The 15,479-nt window shown below is 37.1% G+C and overlaps 1 protein-coding gene across 1 annotated transcript; it reads right to left on the reverse strand.

The window, feature by feature from the left end:
- Positions 1-9,631: 9,631 nt before the first annotated feature.
- Positions 9,632-15,258, reverse strand: LOC116517024 (thrombospondin-1-like). Its single transcript, XM_032229775.1, is given in 9 exon segments — positions 9,632-11,820; positions 12,219-12,360; positions 12,482-12,579; positions 12,815-13,082; positions 13,805-14,004; positions 14,007-14,033; positions 14,656-14,781; positions 14,784-14,858; positions 14,861-15,258. Coding segments are annotated over 6 exon segments (750 nt in total). The 5' UTR covers positions 14,949-15,258; the 3' UTR covers positions 9,632-11,820; positions 12,219-12,360; positions 12,482-12,579; positions 12,815-12,848.
- Between the last annotated feature and the right edge of the window lie 221 nt (positions 15,259-15,479).

Consider the following 15,479-nt stretch of genomic DNA (forward strand, 5'->3'; position numbering starts at 1 on the left):
CTGCCCAAAAATTGAATTAATATATTTAATATCTAATATATATTTATTAGATATGATTCCAGAGGCTTAAATTAAAAGTACCATAATTTATTAAAGTATATTCGAACAATGATAAGATTCAATGGGCAGATAAGGGAAACTTTGCCTTCAATACAAGATTGGGGGACTAATGTTGGAGAAAATGTTGACATTGAAAAATTGACTATATGTATATATTCACAGCAGAAGTCTAATTGAATTCAAGCAGGAGTTGTTCATTTAAATGCCATGTATACATCAACAAAGCAAGTCAAGATACCCACAATATGTTATTTTTAAAAAAAAAGATAAATAAAATAAAAAATAATTAAGATGACTCAAATAGAAATGAGTAGTACAGGTAGACCTCAATTGAGTCCAAAATTCATGTTAAATCAGAAATTTGTTAAGTGAGTTTTGTCCCATTTTACAATTTTTCTTGGCTCATATGTTAAGTGAATCACTGCAATTGTTAAAGTAGTGACACAGTTGGTAAGTGAATCTGGTTTCCCCACTGATTTTGCTTGTCAGAAGTTCCCCAAAAGGGTCCACATGACTGGAGCACTGCAACTGTCATAAATGTGCCTCAATTGTCAAGCACCCAAATGTAAATCACGTGACCCTGGGGATGTTACAATGGTCATAAGTGTGAAAAATAGTCATAAGTCACTCTTTTGAGTGCTGTTGTAACTTTGAACTTTCACTAAATGAACAGTTATAAGTCAAGAACTACCTGTAATTCCAGGTGATTAAAGTGTCATAGAGTTTAACATAGTTGTGCAGGAGAGGATCTTCTTTTGGAGAGGATATTTGCCTTGATGTCCCATTTTTGCCACAACATTTTTGCCATGTTGTTTCATCCCCCCCCCCCCCAGATTTCCCAATACATGTGCTGATGTGGCATCAAGATCAGCAATAAAACGAAGAAACACAGACTTTACTTTTGTGCATTATGTGTCATAAAGCATTGCAATTGCATATTTCAGTTTGCCTAGCATCATCAATGCCAATCAGAGGTCATGATAGAAGATTGAATCCACGTTCAGTTCACTTTTTGTGTCTGACAAATGTATGAGTCTACCCATCCCATGGGGTTGTGATGGGTCAGACACGACTCTGCAATTAACAACAGTGTGTCTTTCTTGCAGTTTACAGCAGCCTCTAGGCCAGTTCTTCTCAACCTTCCCAATGCCGCGACCCTTTAATAGAGTTCCTCATGTGGTGGTGACCCCCCAACCATAAAATTATTTTCGTTGCTACTTCATAACTGTAATTTTGCCACTGTTATGAATCGTAATGTAAATATCTGATATACAGGATGTATTTTCATTATTGCAAATTGAACATAATTAAAGCGTAGTGATTAACCTGCCAATCTCGGTTTGGGAGAAGATTAGCCAGGCTGGGATTTTCCAGGATAAAACGACTTCCCTGCCTGCCTCCAGCAGCAGTTCATGGTTTACATGAATTTCATTTTATTAAGTGTAGTTATTTTACATTCCGTTCCCCCCACCCACCCACCCAGTTTTCTTTCTTTTCTTTTCTTTCTTTCTTTCTTTCTTTCTTTCCTTCTTTCCTTCCTTCCTTCCTTCCATTCTTCCCTCCCTTTTCTTTCTTTCTTTCTTTCTTTCTTTCTTTCTTTTTTCTTACTCTTTCTTTTTCTTTCTTTCCTTCCATTCCTCCCTCCCTTTTCTTTCTCTTTCTTTCTTTTTCTTTTCATTCCTCCCTTTTCTTCTTTCTTTCTTTCTTTCTTTCTTTCTTTCTTACTTTTTCTTTCTTTCCTTCCATTCTTCCATCCATCCCCTTTCTTTCTTTCTTTCTTTCTTTCTTTCTTTCTTTCAAATCGTTACAATCAGGCATGGGAGCACGTAGCGGTTAATTCGTGCGAGGAATCAATTTAACACAGATTAAGAAATTGCCCTTTAAATGGAATTGCCCTTTAAATAGTCTAGTTTTAGGATTAGAACTCAATTACTGAAGACAGTGGCTCAGAAAATAATTACAATTTTTTTTACTACAGTACTACAATTGCCCTTTCATCATCTTTCTTCTGCTGCTCATTTCTGCTAGCTGATAAGTGCAATTAACTATCTTCATAGCATTCTTAATGCTAAATAATATTAACAGATTTTTCAATGCTAAATGAAATAAAAACAGATTATTCACAAATTCTCAAGTTCAAAAGGAACACAGTCAGAAGACCACTGCTTTCTTGCAGATGGTGTTTTGGCTGAATTGGGGGGGGGGGGAAAGGGTCAAGCAATGCTGAGCATACTCCAGTAATCCCAGTCCATGCTTTTCCTTTCTTTTCTCACTTTTGTCAAACTCAGAAATAGGTGAGAAGGTTGAAGCAAAAGGAGGAGGAAAGGAGAGGTAGCGGGGAAAAGTCACTGCTGGGAGACATGGGAGGAAATTCAACACCAGCACTTTGTTGTTTAACCTCTTGTAAATCCCTGCTGAAAATAATTGCAAATAGTAAAAACTGTAAAAAGCACCCCCATTATCCATTGTCCATTATCACCTTTGCAAAGAGATGCATACCCACTTTTAAAATGAACCCTGTCACACTCTGACACAGTTATAGAAAACGTGCAAATCATAACTACATTTAAAATTATGCTGACAAAAATGCGTTAGAGAAGTTGCTTTTTCCCTTTTTGATGTTCTCTATATCCCCTGATTGTGTAAGAGTAAATGTAACATTAAAGCTGTTTTGAAATATCTGCATAACTCTTCTCACGCTTTTCTTTTATGCATTCTGTTTTTACTGTATTTTCTGAGGCTAAATCAAGTGTTGAATATGTGCCCATGGAAAACATTTCTAACTCTGGATTAGATTGTATTCTAGTTGTTTAAATAAAAGAAAACACTATAGGAGAATTTCACACAGGATTAAGGATCATCTTCCTCCATGGAGAGTTTTTTGTTCCAAAAGATGTGAGCTCTGAGGTCATTGCATTTACATTTCCCTTCATCCTAGGGAAGCTGTCTTCAGAATGAGGGACACTGGTCTTCCAGATGTAGCAAATCAGCAGGCCATGTGGTACACTAGTACCACCACCACGAGGCAGGGGGCTGGAGCTGCCTCACACAGCCCACACCAGCTTATCTCAGGGCCCCTCCAGCCAGGCTACCCATGCCCTGACATCTACCTCACTTTGCAGAGGCAGCTCCAGAAGACCCATCCAACAAGACCCTGCATGGCCACTGGCCTATTTCTTCTGCTTCCTCGTGGCCACAATGGTGCAGGAGGCCAAGCACGAACCAGTGCTGTAATCACAAAGTGAGTCAGGGTGGTGGAACCACTTCACACTGGCGCATGGAGCAGTTCTACCTCCTGCCTCACCTTGTGGTCATGGCACTTGTGTGTTGCTCAGCCTCCTAAACCATTGTGAATGCGAACAAGGAGAAGAAATGGGCTGGTGGAAATCCTGTGTGAAATTCTCCTATAGTGTTTTCTTTATTTAAACAACTAGAATACAATTAACTCTTGATTTAGCCTCAAGTAAGAACAGAATGCATCAAAGAAAAGCGTGAGAAGGTTTATGCAGATATTTCAAAACAGCTTTAATGATACATTTACTCTTACACAATCAGGGGATATAGAGAACATCAAAAAGGGAAAATCAACTTCTCTAACGCAATTTTGTCATCATAATTTTAAATTATGTGGCGGCGACAGTAGTGTACCACTTGTCCTCTCCCCCCCCCCACGAGCAAGCAGAAAAAGTTGGCCACCTATACATGGAAAAAAAATAAGACATCCCCCAAAATAAACCTGGTCTTATTTTCGGGAAAACACGGGTATTGATTTGGAGTATTGTGAGTGTTGGGCCACATCTGAAGGGCCACAGTTTTCTCACCTCACAATGATCAAATATGCAAAGCATTACTCTTAAACACACCCTACAAAAAATGACATTGTAAATAAAGTTCCAGAAAATGTACTTTGGGTTGACATTCAAGCAGAATTCAAACATTTCAATTGTTTCATATTCTTTCTAATCACTGCTTAGGCTGTTGAAATCTGCAATGCTTTCTTCTCTTGCCTATATCACAGTCCTTTTCCATTCAGACTATTGACTGATCTGAAAAATCATTTGTTTTGATTGATATCCAGAAAGTATTTAACGCATCACATTTATTTACTACTTTCAATAGACTGTTTCTCTAAATCTAAAATCTAACAATTTAAACCATATTAGTACCCAAAGGTGCCACTTTAGGTGAGATGGGCAGCTATATAAATTCAATAAATAAAAATGCTATAACAGCCTGTTATTAATAAAAATCTATTCTATTATCAATCATGTATATCATATCATTACTATGGTTTATGCACAAATGAAATAATTATATACCAAAGAAGGTCCTGCACTATGAATAGTAATTAGAATATGGAACAAACAGAGATCTTGTATACACATAATACCTTTGTTACAAATATGGGACTTTGTTTTGAGATGACTTGGCCCCAATTAAAAGCATAAGACTGGCAATTAACATGGATATAACATGGTGTCAGCAAAATAACAAAGGGGCAATTCTCAAATTCCCTAAGACCAATAGTGTATTTTACTAGAAATACGTAGAAAAAAATTCACATTAGTGGTATCTAAATTTATTTGAGATTTAAAGATTTAGAGATTTGAGTGCACACACAAAAAATATGATAGGGCTTATTTTGGGATAGGTCTTATTTTCAGGGAAACACAGAATATTAGAAAAACACCAACATGGCCTATTTAATTGAACTTTCCAAAAGAAAAAGAATTTGTGCAGCTTCGAATAATGCTGTGAAGTTTTCATAAAAAGAAAGCCCATGGCTTTACTTTCATGCAGTTCTTTTTGTTTCAAAAGTGCATTCTATTTCTGGATGATTTATGTGTGCCATTTTGAAATGGTTGGTTTAAGTATACCCATTTTAAACTTTTAAAGCTGTGAGCTGCAATTATCCACTTTACAAAGGCATTGGCTATTATCCAGGTGAAACTGGTCCAGTGCCTCACTGACATCAAACAAACTCCATGAATCAGGGCATTATGTACATCTGTTTCCCTCATGTATTAGACAGAAGTTCTGCAATCATATATTATTTTTATTTATGTAAAATATTTCAAAGCTGTCAACATTGAAATGTCTTTTTATTAGGTATATAAACATCTTACATGATGTTCAGTATTAAGGCATGTATATACATGGATGGAGGTGGTGTTCCACAGCTATATATAACTTTGCCTAGATAGTGGGTGCTTAATTTAACTGGCCTGGTATATGTTAAGACTACTAGAATTGACCAGCTTATTTATGATTATCATCCCTCCCTCCCTCCCTCTCATCTATCTATCCTCAATTTATATGACCACCTGTCTTAAACAAAGTGACTTCCAATAAAACCAATGCCTGATACATATTATAAAACCAATTCAAACAATTAATTACTAAAACCAAGTTGCAAGAGAGTCAAAATCATAAAGTTATGTGTGATGTCATCACCATACAGATTCCTTGCTGTCAGGGAATTCCCAGACCGGATAGAAAAAAAATGAGTTTTCCAGAAGGGTTGAGCTAATCTCAACTCTGATTAAATGATTAGCAACATTAGCATGATGAAGATCTATCATTATATGAGTACTAAATGTTACAGCAGAAACAGGAAAGCTTCCTATTTGGGTGATATTTTGCACACCATTAAGGTCTTATCATGGAAAATGGAATGCAAAATGCCATCCAAATAGGAAGCATTTCCTATTTCTGCTGTAACATTTAAAACCCATATAGTATTGTCAACTTTCAAAACTACACTGGCTGAGGCATTTTTTCCCCGTTTCTCAGTTGCCACACAGATGGGGGGAGGCTAGAGATTTGGGATGCCAAAGTCTTCTCAACAAGTGCTGAGCAAGAATGGATACGAGGGCCTGAAATGTAAAGTGAGCTCTAACTGAAGTGGCAGAGGTTCAAAAGAAGCAAGCAGATAAAAGGTGGTCCCCTCAGAGACCGTTTTACATTGGGGAAAAGATTTACCTCTCCACTAAATACTTACAACTAAGAAGCTTAGTTGCAAGAAGCTAGGTTCTAAGTTTCTAAGCTCATTCCCAATAGTGAATGTCATCAACAGTGCAGCTAAAACTTCTCTGCCTACATCCTATCTTCCAGGGCAGCTTATTGAAGCCACTAATAGGTTTGGAGCTATGACCAGTAGCTCAGGTAGCTCCCAGTCCCATAGTAGTAGAAGCAGTGGTGGGTTCCTACCAGTTTGGACCAGTTTGACCGAACCGGTAGTGGTTTGGTGGCCTGAGTCGCTGGAACTGGCAGCAACCCAAGCCTGCCATACCCCCGAACCGGTGCTCCGGGTGGTGCCATAGGCGCTGCCATCTTGTTTAGCAAAATAATTTTTATTGCACTGTGCATGTGTGCACAGTGTGTATCAAGCATACTTTAAACTTTAAACTTTAATGGTATTTGTATGCCGCCCACTCCACGAGTGAACCGGCAGTAGTGACTGCCAGAACCCACCCCTGAGTATAAGGGGAAATCCATTACGACATAAAACAAATCCTAGACTCTAGGCTATATTAAGGGAAACTATAGTATCTAGTTCACTGGAAGGATTACCCCCTGTTAGAGGCTACATGGGTAAAGAGTAAGCATGTAAGGGCAGAGGGGCTGGTTAGGAAATTTAATGACAAGAATCCTCAGAAACCAAAAGAACCACCTGAGGGAAGAGGGGGTTAATGGAGAAGTAGTGTGTGCTTTACTTATTATCTTTCAGTTGCTTTTTCTCTGTAAGGGGGCGGGGGGCAATTTCAACTTTCAAAACAACTCTGGCTGAGGCTTTTTTTTTTTGTTTCTCAGTTGCTACACAGATGTGGGGAGCATAGAGTTGGAATGCTATTCTGTGAGGTGCTGGACATAACACAGGCAGAGGCTGGTAGAGTCAAAATCATCTCAACAAGTGCTGAGCAAGAACGGAGGGGAGGGCCTGAAGAGCCTGCCATTTGCCCAGTTGGGCAACATGATCTGTGACACTTGAGGGGAGGGAATCATCTACTCTTTTAATTATACTGAACCACAGGAAATGTTTAGAGTTAGCTTCACGTTTGAATGTGCTGATATGATGTACGCAATAAAGAGAATCTTTGAGAAGAAGTCCAGTCTCAGAGTTCTGACTTGGTTGGGATCATTACTTGGAAGCATGATAGATCACTTTGAACCTCACTTTGTGGAAAGCTGCTTCACAGGTATAAAGTCAGATTCTGTGTGGTATAGTGGTTAAGGTGTTGGCCTTGTAATGGGGAGATCCAGGTTCAATCTCACCTTCAGCCATGGAAATTCTGGGTGACTTTAAACTGATCACTTTTCTTCAACACAACCGACTTTACATAATGACTACTGTGAGGTAAAGATATATCACTTTGCATTCCTGAATGAAAGATAAATATAGATCTGATATATAGATCTGATAAACACCTCCTTAGATTCCTCACCTTGAGCTTGATAATGTAGAAAACATGAATTCCAGCATAAATTAAATACTGATTAACGTATTCATCTTGCCAATTAAAAAATTCTGAATATATTTCCTTTGTTGTTGATAAAGTTTTTTCCTTTGGTAATTTCTACTTAAAAGCATTTTTTTTTCCTACCCATTTTTTCTATCATTTTTTTTTTTTTAATGTGATTGAAGTGCTTGGAATAAGTAGTCAGAAAAGATTGAAGACCAGAACAGTAATGAATCTGTACAAACAGTATGAATCAATAGGCTATTTTTTTTAGAGATGTGCAAAACATCTGGTGTACAAATTGTTCCATGTTTCTCTGCGCAGTTCATTTTGGGGGGTGTTCAGTTCAGAACTGAAACTCAAGTTTCAAAAGTTTTGTTCCATTTGCAGAACACAATTGAACCATTTTGCTCTGGGCCTTGCCTGAAACATACATGTTCCAGGCTAACATACTGGAATGAGGGAAAGCATGGAAAAAGCCGAAAAGGAAGCAGCCGGGATGGCTGAAGGGGTAGGAGGGTAGGAAAAGACTGGGAAAATTACAGGTCAGGAGAATGAGTGAGATGAGAAGGTCATTTTCACTATTACTCATTTCTTGTATGCTTCATGGTTAGATTGCAGCATGTGCCTTACGTGGTGCTGCCCTTGAAGATCTTGGAAGCTATAGCTGATCCAGAATTTAGCACATAGGTAATTATGGTCACACCACAATATGCCCATGTAAACTTGTAACATTGCGAGCTACACTCTCTCCAAGTTGGCTTCTGGAAACAATTCAAGATGCTGGTGATCATCTATAATGCTCTTTATGGCATAAAACATGAATATTTACAGGGCAACCTCTCCCCTCTTGAATTGTTTCTTTCTGTCCTATAAAATCAGACCAGGTCAGCATGCCCCAAGTGTCATCAATAAAGTATTGGAACCCATAAAATATTGTTTCTTTGTTGTTGTGTTTACCCTTTGAAATAATATTACTCGTGAGATCCATATAGACAGGATCCCGATGGCTATTAGGAAATTTTTGAGAATTGGCTGTTATCAATGGGTGTAGTTCAGGATAGGAGATGGCCTTGCTAATTATGTATCTGTGTGGTCTTCGGGGTTGATTTTGCTCTTACAACTTGGATGAATGGATCTTGTATAGCAGCAGCTAGGGGAGGAAAGGGAAGGCACTTGAAAATATTGGGCAGGCAATCCAGTGGGAGAGGCAGTGCTAGATATCAATGGTAGTGGCGACAGCTGATGAGAGAGAGAAGGATGGAGAGGACTAAAAACATGACTGGGATAGACTGAAAACTGCAAAGGGAAGAAGGGGCCATCTCTTACCAGCCTTTCTGTGTTCACCTGAACTTTTTAATGGCTTTGATGATTTCCCTTTGCTTACCCAGGCGGCTCATCACCTCCTCATTTGTGATTTTGTCAACCTAGTTTATACGTAACAGCTGTCTGTAAATCCACATTTCAAATGCACACAGAATGACTATGGGCAGGCAAAAAAGCGGTGAGACTGGGAATGACCCTTTGCTGTGAGAAGCTGGAGGGAAGTGTCAGAAACCATAATCATATGACCTCAGGTGATTGCAATGGCATTGCAGTGATCACATATTTGCACATACAACTTGTTTGAGGATCCTTAAAGTTGCAACCAGTGGAAGTTAATGAGTCTTGGGTTTTCTATGCATTCTTTCAATTACTGCACTTGAGGTACCTTGATTCCAAAATTGTTGCCCTATATCAAATTGTTTTGGCTAATTGAAGGTTACAGACAGACAAATAAACAGGATAGGTTTAGTGGTATATAGATGGAAGAAGTATTGAACTGCAATAACTCCCTTTGTTTGTTTTAATAAAAATAGGAAGAAAAATATGAAGCCATAGCTAAAAGTTGTAAATATAAACTTTGAAATTTTTATTTCATGTACATGGGAAATTCTATCACACAATTAACATCTTTTAAAACTGTAAAATGGTTAAAATGTGTACAAAATATGCTCATTCTTTGAAAAAAGTATTTACTAATAGCAACACTACTGGGGAGGAAAATCAAATTATTCTTCAGTTCAGTGTGCAAATGAAATATAAAAATAGAAGCGCTACAGCTCTACGGATAGCATTTCCTGATAATTTATTTAAATAGAACATCTACACAAACAGGAGATTAACTATTCCAACAGTTATGAAAAAAAATAATTTATACAAATTCAAGGAATGGAATACAAGTTGTCAAAGAGAAAAAAATCTAACAGAATATAAGAAATAGTTCTCAGCACTGTTCCAATGCTGTTTTCTTACTGGGAATATGAATTTTGACTATATACAACTTGCAATATATATTTTTTTATTAAAAAAAACCTCCTTCTAATACTACAGTAGCTTTAAATTTTGTTAGATATTTAAACTCTGCTTGATTCAAAGGTTTTTTTTCATTTTTCAGTCAAACAACAATGAGGTAATATTTGTATATTAAAAAATTCGCCTTTGACATTCCTTGTTTTCTAGTAACAGGGTTGGAGAGAAAGTGAAGCTAGTCTTACACTACAAGCAGTCTTCAAATGATGCTCCAAACATGCCCCTCCCCCTTGCAATGTGTCTTCTGCAGTCCATACTGGTGAGAAAATTGGGTATTCTGTTGGAATGAAGTTCTCCGTATCCTCCAAAATATTTTTTCTTTTTTATTTGGCATATTGACCAACATGAATGTACCATAATCTTAGCCAGCAATATTACAAAGGTGGCAAAGCTAACACATGAATACCTCCTGTGCAAATATCATAGGTCAAAGGAATGTGACCTACGGTGATTTGAAGCTATTCCATTTTTTTTCTTGACCAACAGGGACAGTCAACATGTATACATTTTTCTGCTTTGGCAATACAACAATAAGTAGCCTGCTTGGTTACTTTGTCAGCTGTTTTGCACAGAGGAAGAAAACATACTGAGAACAATTCCTACCCTATTGTTCCACATTGCTTAGGGGAACTTACTCTTTGCAATCTAAAATAGTATTAAAAGTAACTATCAAAATTCATTTAGAACAATAAATAACCTTTATTTACAATCTTTCTGTCATAGAAAATGTAGCAAAATGGATAGTCTTGACGCATTGTTTCCGTTTCAATCTACAGTCCTTGTTATTTGGAACAGGCAGGATAGGTAAAAAATAAATATTTTACATTTATTTTATCTACAGATGTCTTCCACAAAACCCCTTTTTTTGGAACATTTTTTTAAAAAAAAACCCTTACCCTTGCATTGTGTAGAACAGAATTTTGCATTTAACTGTACTCGCCACTCATTGTGCTTTTGAAATTTTCATAAAAATGTTTATGAAAATTTGCTGAAGGCCACCACAAGTGCTAAATTGAGATGAAAGTGCTTTTTGACACTTTTAATATTGTTGCCCGATCTGCATGAGAACCAGATCTTGGATGCAGCAGCACAGGAAATCTTGCTTTACCCATATGTTCCTTGCTGTCCTCCCCCCCACCACACAAAAAAACCCTACTTGAATCAAAAGTGCCATGATTGTTTTCATTTGCCCCATTGTAATTTTTTTTTAAAATGTTAATATTGCATGTGACTAGTTAGCAAGTATAACTTGCAAGTATTTTCCTACACAATTAAGCAAAATAGGCCCTATTTGTGGACACAGAACTAAGGTATAATCTTAGGTGTGAGCATAAAGTGATCCATACTGCTGAATTAAGTGGGGCTTATGCCTGAGCAAATGTGCACTGGATAATGATCCAGGACAGTGTGTAACAATTCATCCAATTTACCTTGACATAAACCCTAGGAAGCATAGCCGTCTTTTAGAAAGGGAGGAAACTCAAACCTAACTCAAACTTTCTTCCTTCCTTCCTCTATAGGTTGAAACCTCTGGTTTAATTTTTAAGTAGTCCATACAAAATACCCTTGTTGCAAAAGTGCTGATCCATTGGACCTCCAGTTAAAAAGAGGCAGTGACAATGCCCAGCTACTACAAACATATTTCTCAAAGAAATGTCTATTCATTTCTGAAGCAGAGGAATGTTCTTGTTCCTGAAAGACATGTTTCTTCTCTGCTAACAGAGATGAGATGGGAAGATTTGCAAATTTCTCTCTCTCTCTCAACAGCATTCCCTCGAAAACAGGTCAGGTAGTCTGAGTCTCACGAAGGCAGGAAGAGAGGAATGAGCAAAAAGCCAAAACACAACACAACAAATGGTTCCCCCAAGGTTCCTAGAAATTTAACTGTTCAGAAGGTGCAATACCAGCATTTCGAATTTCTCTAATTAATTGCCTTCCAATCATTGATCTGCAAAAAAGAGAGACAAAAAACCATCAATTGTTTAGTAATTAAGCAACTACAATTAGGGATAAATTGATAAAACAGTAATCAACATTCAAAATGAATAACTAACTGTACTTGTTTTTGTACAAAAGGTGGGGTTATTTCAAAGGAAAATATGCCAATATATTCTCTAATGAAGCAGTTGCTCAAATCAGATATCTGTAATTCAAATAGTTATTTAATTTAAATCACCTTAAATTTAAGATCCTTTCTTTATCCAGCAAAAAAACCCTATTTGCAAAGACATTTTTATTTATATTTATTAAGTGTGATCTAACGCTTATTATTTAAAAATATTAAGTTTATAAAGATATACTAAATACTTCATGCTATTAAATCTAACAAACAAGGTAAGTTCTTACCTTTGCACTCATATTTTAGATCAGAGAAGAATATCAATTTCCTGAGAGAAGACAAACAGTCCTAAGCGACCACCAGCATAAGTTTTGTCATAGAGAGGGCCAGAGTTCAGCCATGATCTTCTTTCCTTCATACATTACCACTCTGTCAGGAAGAGTAGTGATCATTAATCTTTAGCATGAAATAATATATGGTACTTACACTGTAACCTTGAATAAGCCTTTCCAAAGATATAAATTGTTCAGTCTATATCGGTGATGCTTACCTAATGAAGCCAGTTTTGGGCCTGTGACTGAGACGCCATCTATAAGCAGTGAAATCTTTCCAACCTATCTGACGAGGGTCATGCCACAGGGTCTTTACCTGAAGGTAAATGTAAGGATGATTTGTATATTGTACAAAATTACATTGTACATTGTAATTACACTTATATAAGCTCTGGAGATAAAACATAAGCTCTTAGCAGGTACAGAAGAGTTTCTTAAAAAAAAGTTGTTATGCTTAAATATTTTAAGATCTCTATGTCTTTCAATAGTATAATTTGCCAAGGTTTTTGAAACGAAAAATGAATTCATTAATAATAGAAATGATCTATTACCTGTCCAATAGTATTTCCAGTATGCCACAAGGCATTACGAAGGTGCATTCCAGGACCTGTGGTAGAGTTCACTACTTTGATAGAAAGACCTGAATATCCTTGAGCTTTGGTTGGCTGTGATTCCCAATATGTTTGGGTAACCTGCTTCCACATGACCACATAAAACGGCTGCTGGATTGATACCCAAATACAAAGCCAGCATAGTCATCATCTCTTTCCGTGTAATGAAGAAAGTACCACTGAAGTCAACAGCATTGAATTCATCAAACCTAGGAAAAAGAAAATAGTAACTGTTAGTGTCAGATGGATGTCAATTCATGCTTTAAAGTCCATCCTTTGTAAGGTTTTCATTAACAATCTTCTCTCTCCCTCTCTAAATTGGTCTGGGGTTTGTACTCAAAACTTCTAATCAAAACATATATTTATGGATGATTACGTTTTTCCTCTCACTATTTGCCCTGTCCAAACTATTTTAAAGAATGAATTGAAATTGAATGGAATTAGAACTCCGATTCATGATTGCATCTTAAATCACAATTTACATCTATTGCATTATGCAATGCTGCATCTTTCCAGCAAAAGCAAAAAAGAATAGGCACACCTGAACAGGGATCCAGTATTCAGAAAGAGCTTTGTATGTATATTCATAAGTTCTGTTATGCAGACTTATTGTCCTATTGGATAAGGCTTAAAGGAGCTTAAGCAACATTGTTGTTGTTTAATTTCCTGAAATCAATGTTTTTATCCTTGCCCTCTTTCTTTCAGTGCCTGTTCATTCCAAAAACGAGCAGCTGGTATTTTTAAGAATGCTTATGAAAAACATATTTTTTTAAAAAAATAAAGTTTTAAAACAATTGTAAACATGGTGATGAGGTGAAGAATACCCTTATCCTCATACAACAATAGGGTTTGTTTGATCAGAAGGAGATGAGTCTCAGTGGATGTGTGTGCAGGCATGCACTTATAAAAGAAGCCAGAACTTTGATGCTCACCAATAGCAAGTCCAGGATCACAGTTGACCCGTCTGAACCAGTTCTTGCCTTTGTGACGAACAATCCAGTTGGGATCAATTTGAGATGTTCCCTTTGGATCCAAGGGAATCATCTGGAATCGACGGAAGTCTGTCTCACTTATGTGAACATTCTCAGGGCAGACGTCATCAATGTCATTAACCTTGTCATTGTCAAATCATCTTTGCATGCATCTCCCCGCCCATCACCTGGCAAAAAAGGGAGGAATAAGGGATGAGTTCAGAAAGAGAGAAATGAACATCAAAACCAACATGTGGTATATTTTAGACTTTCAGTAGCTTGAGCAATTATACATATGAACCAGTTCAGGAATTAGCTAAGTGGCTGGACTTCTTAGTAGCTAAGAATTATTAAATAACAGCAACTTTTAAATGTTTAAACAAGAGGGCCTGTTTAACATGTCCTTAAAACCTGGCTATGTTCCCTGATCCTGGGTTACCATGGGTGATATGTATATGGAAGATATTTCAGTGTTAAATTGATTGTTTTTTCTCTAGGCATTGTTCTATTGCTTTTTTCTAGATGTAGAAAAGGTATGTGTGCCTGTATGTATATATGTACTCTATGTATGGACAGTTTGCCACTCAGAGATATACAAATTGGAGTAACCTAACATTTTAATAAACAAACAAACAAAATTTAAATTATTACAAATTATTACAATATTACAAGGAGTAAAGGAATGTTGCATTTGCAGAAAAACAACATATTCATTCATATTAACACTTGTAGTAAACCACATTGAAGACTGCATTACATGTCTAATGTTATGCTGTCTCTTTCTAATTTCATGCAAGTTATCTTTCTTACCATCTGAATCAACTTGGTTGGGGTTGGGAACCAATCTACAATTATCTCTGTCATCGGGAATGCCATCATTGTCATCATCGTGGTCACAGGCATCCCCTTTCCCATCTTTGTCATGGTCAGCTTGGTCGCATTGGGCACATAAGGACAGTTATCGAGATTATTCTGGTGGCCATCTTCATCAATATCCTGGTTGTCATCACACTATCCCCTATGCGATCGGAATCTAATCCATCTGAAAGCAAAATGTGGGAACATTTGTCAGGACAAAGATTTACAAACCTAGAAGATAGCATCTTGAAACAGGAGGCAATCCAGAGGTCTCTTTTGGGGCTGAGCCTCCATGTCTGATTGACTTCTTCATTTCAATAGCTTGTGGACAAGTGTTTTTGCAAGCATGGGCCTTTCACTTTACTAAAGCGAACAGAGATAACTATGTATAGTAAGATACTAATGTGCACTCAAAGTTTGGAATTATTGGGTATTTTAGCTCTGTCTAGGCTTTACTTCAGTTAGTGAATATAATCTCTTAGCGCCTATCCAGTTTGCTTTGGCATATGGGAAAAGTCAACTTTGCTGTGGCTTCTACCATGTTTCCTGAAAATAAGATACGCTCTTATTTTCACTTAGCCTTATTTTCAGGGAGGTCTTATTATTTTTGAGGTGAAGGAGGTGGCGAGTATGGTCACCTCATGGCTGCTGCTATGTTGCAATATTTTTGGGGAAGGCTTATTTTCAGAGGAGGGCTTATTTTAGTGCAACCCAAAAGCCAGTTTGGGCTTATTATCCAGGGAGGGCTTATTTTAGGGAAACAGGTTATTATATGT

The sequence above is a fragment of the Thamnophis elegans genome, chromosome 1, assembly GCF_009769535.1.
Source record: "Thamnophis elegans isolate rThaEle1 chromosome 1, rThaEle1.pri, whole genome shotgun sequence".
In the NCBI taxonomy this organism is placed as follows: domain Eukaryota; kingdom Metazoa; phylum Chordata; class Lepidosauria; order Squamata; family Colubridae; genus Thamnophis; species Thamnophis elegans.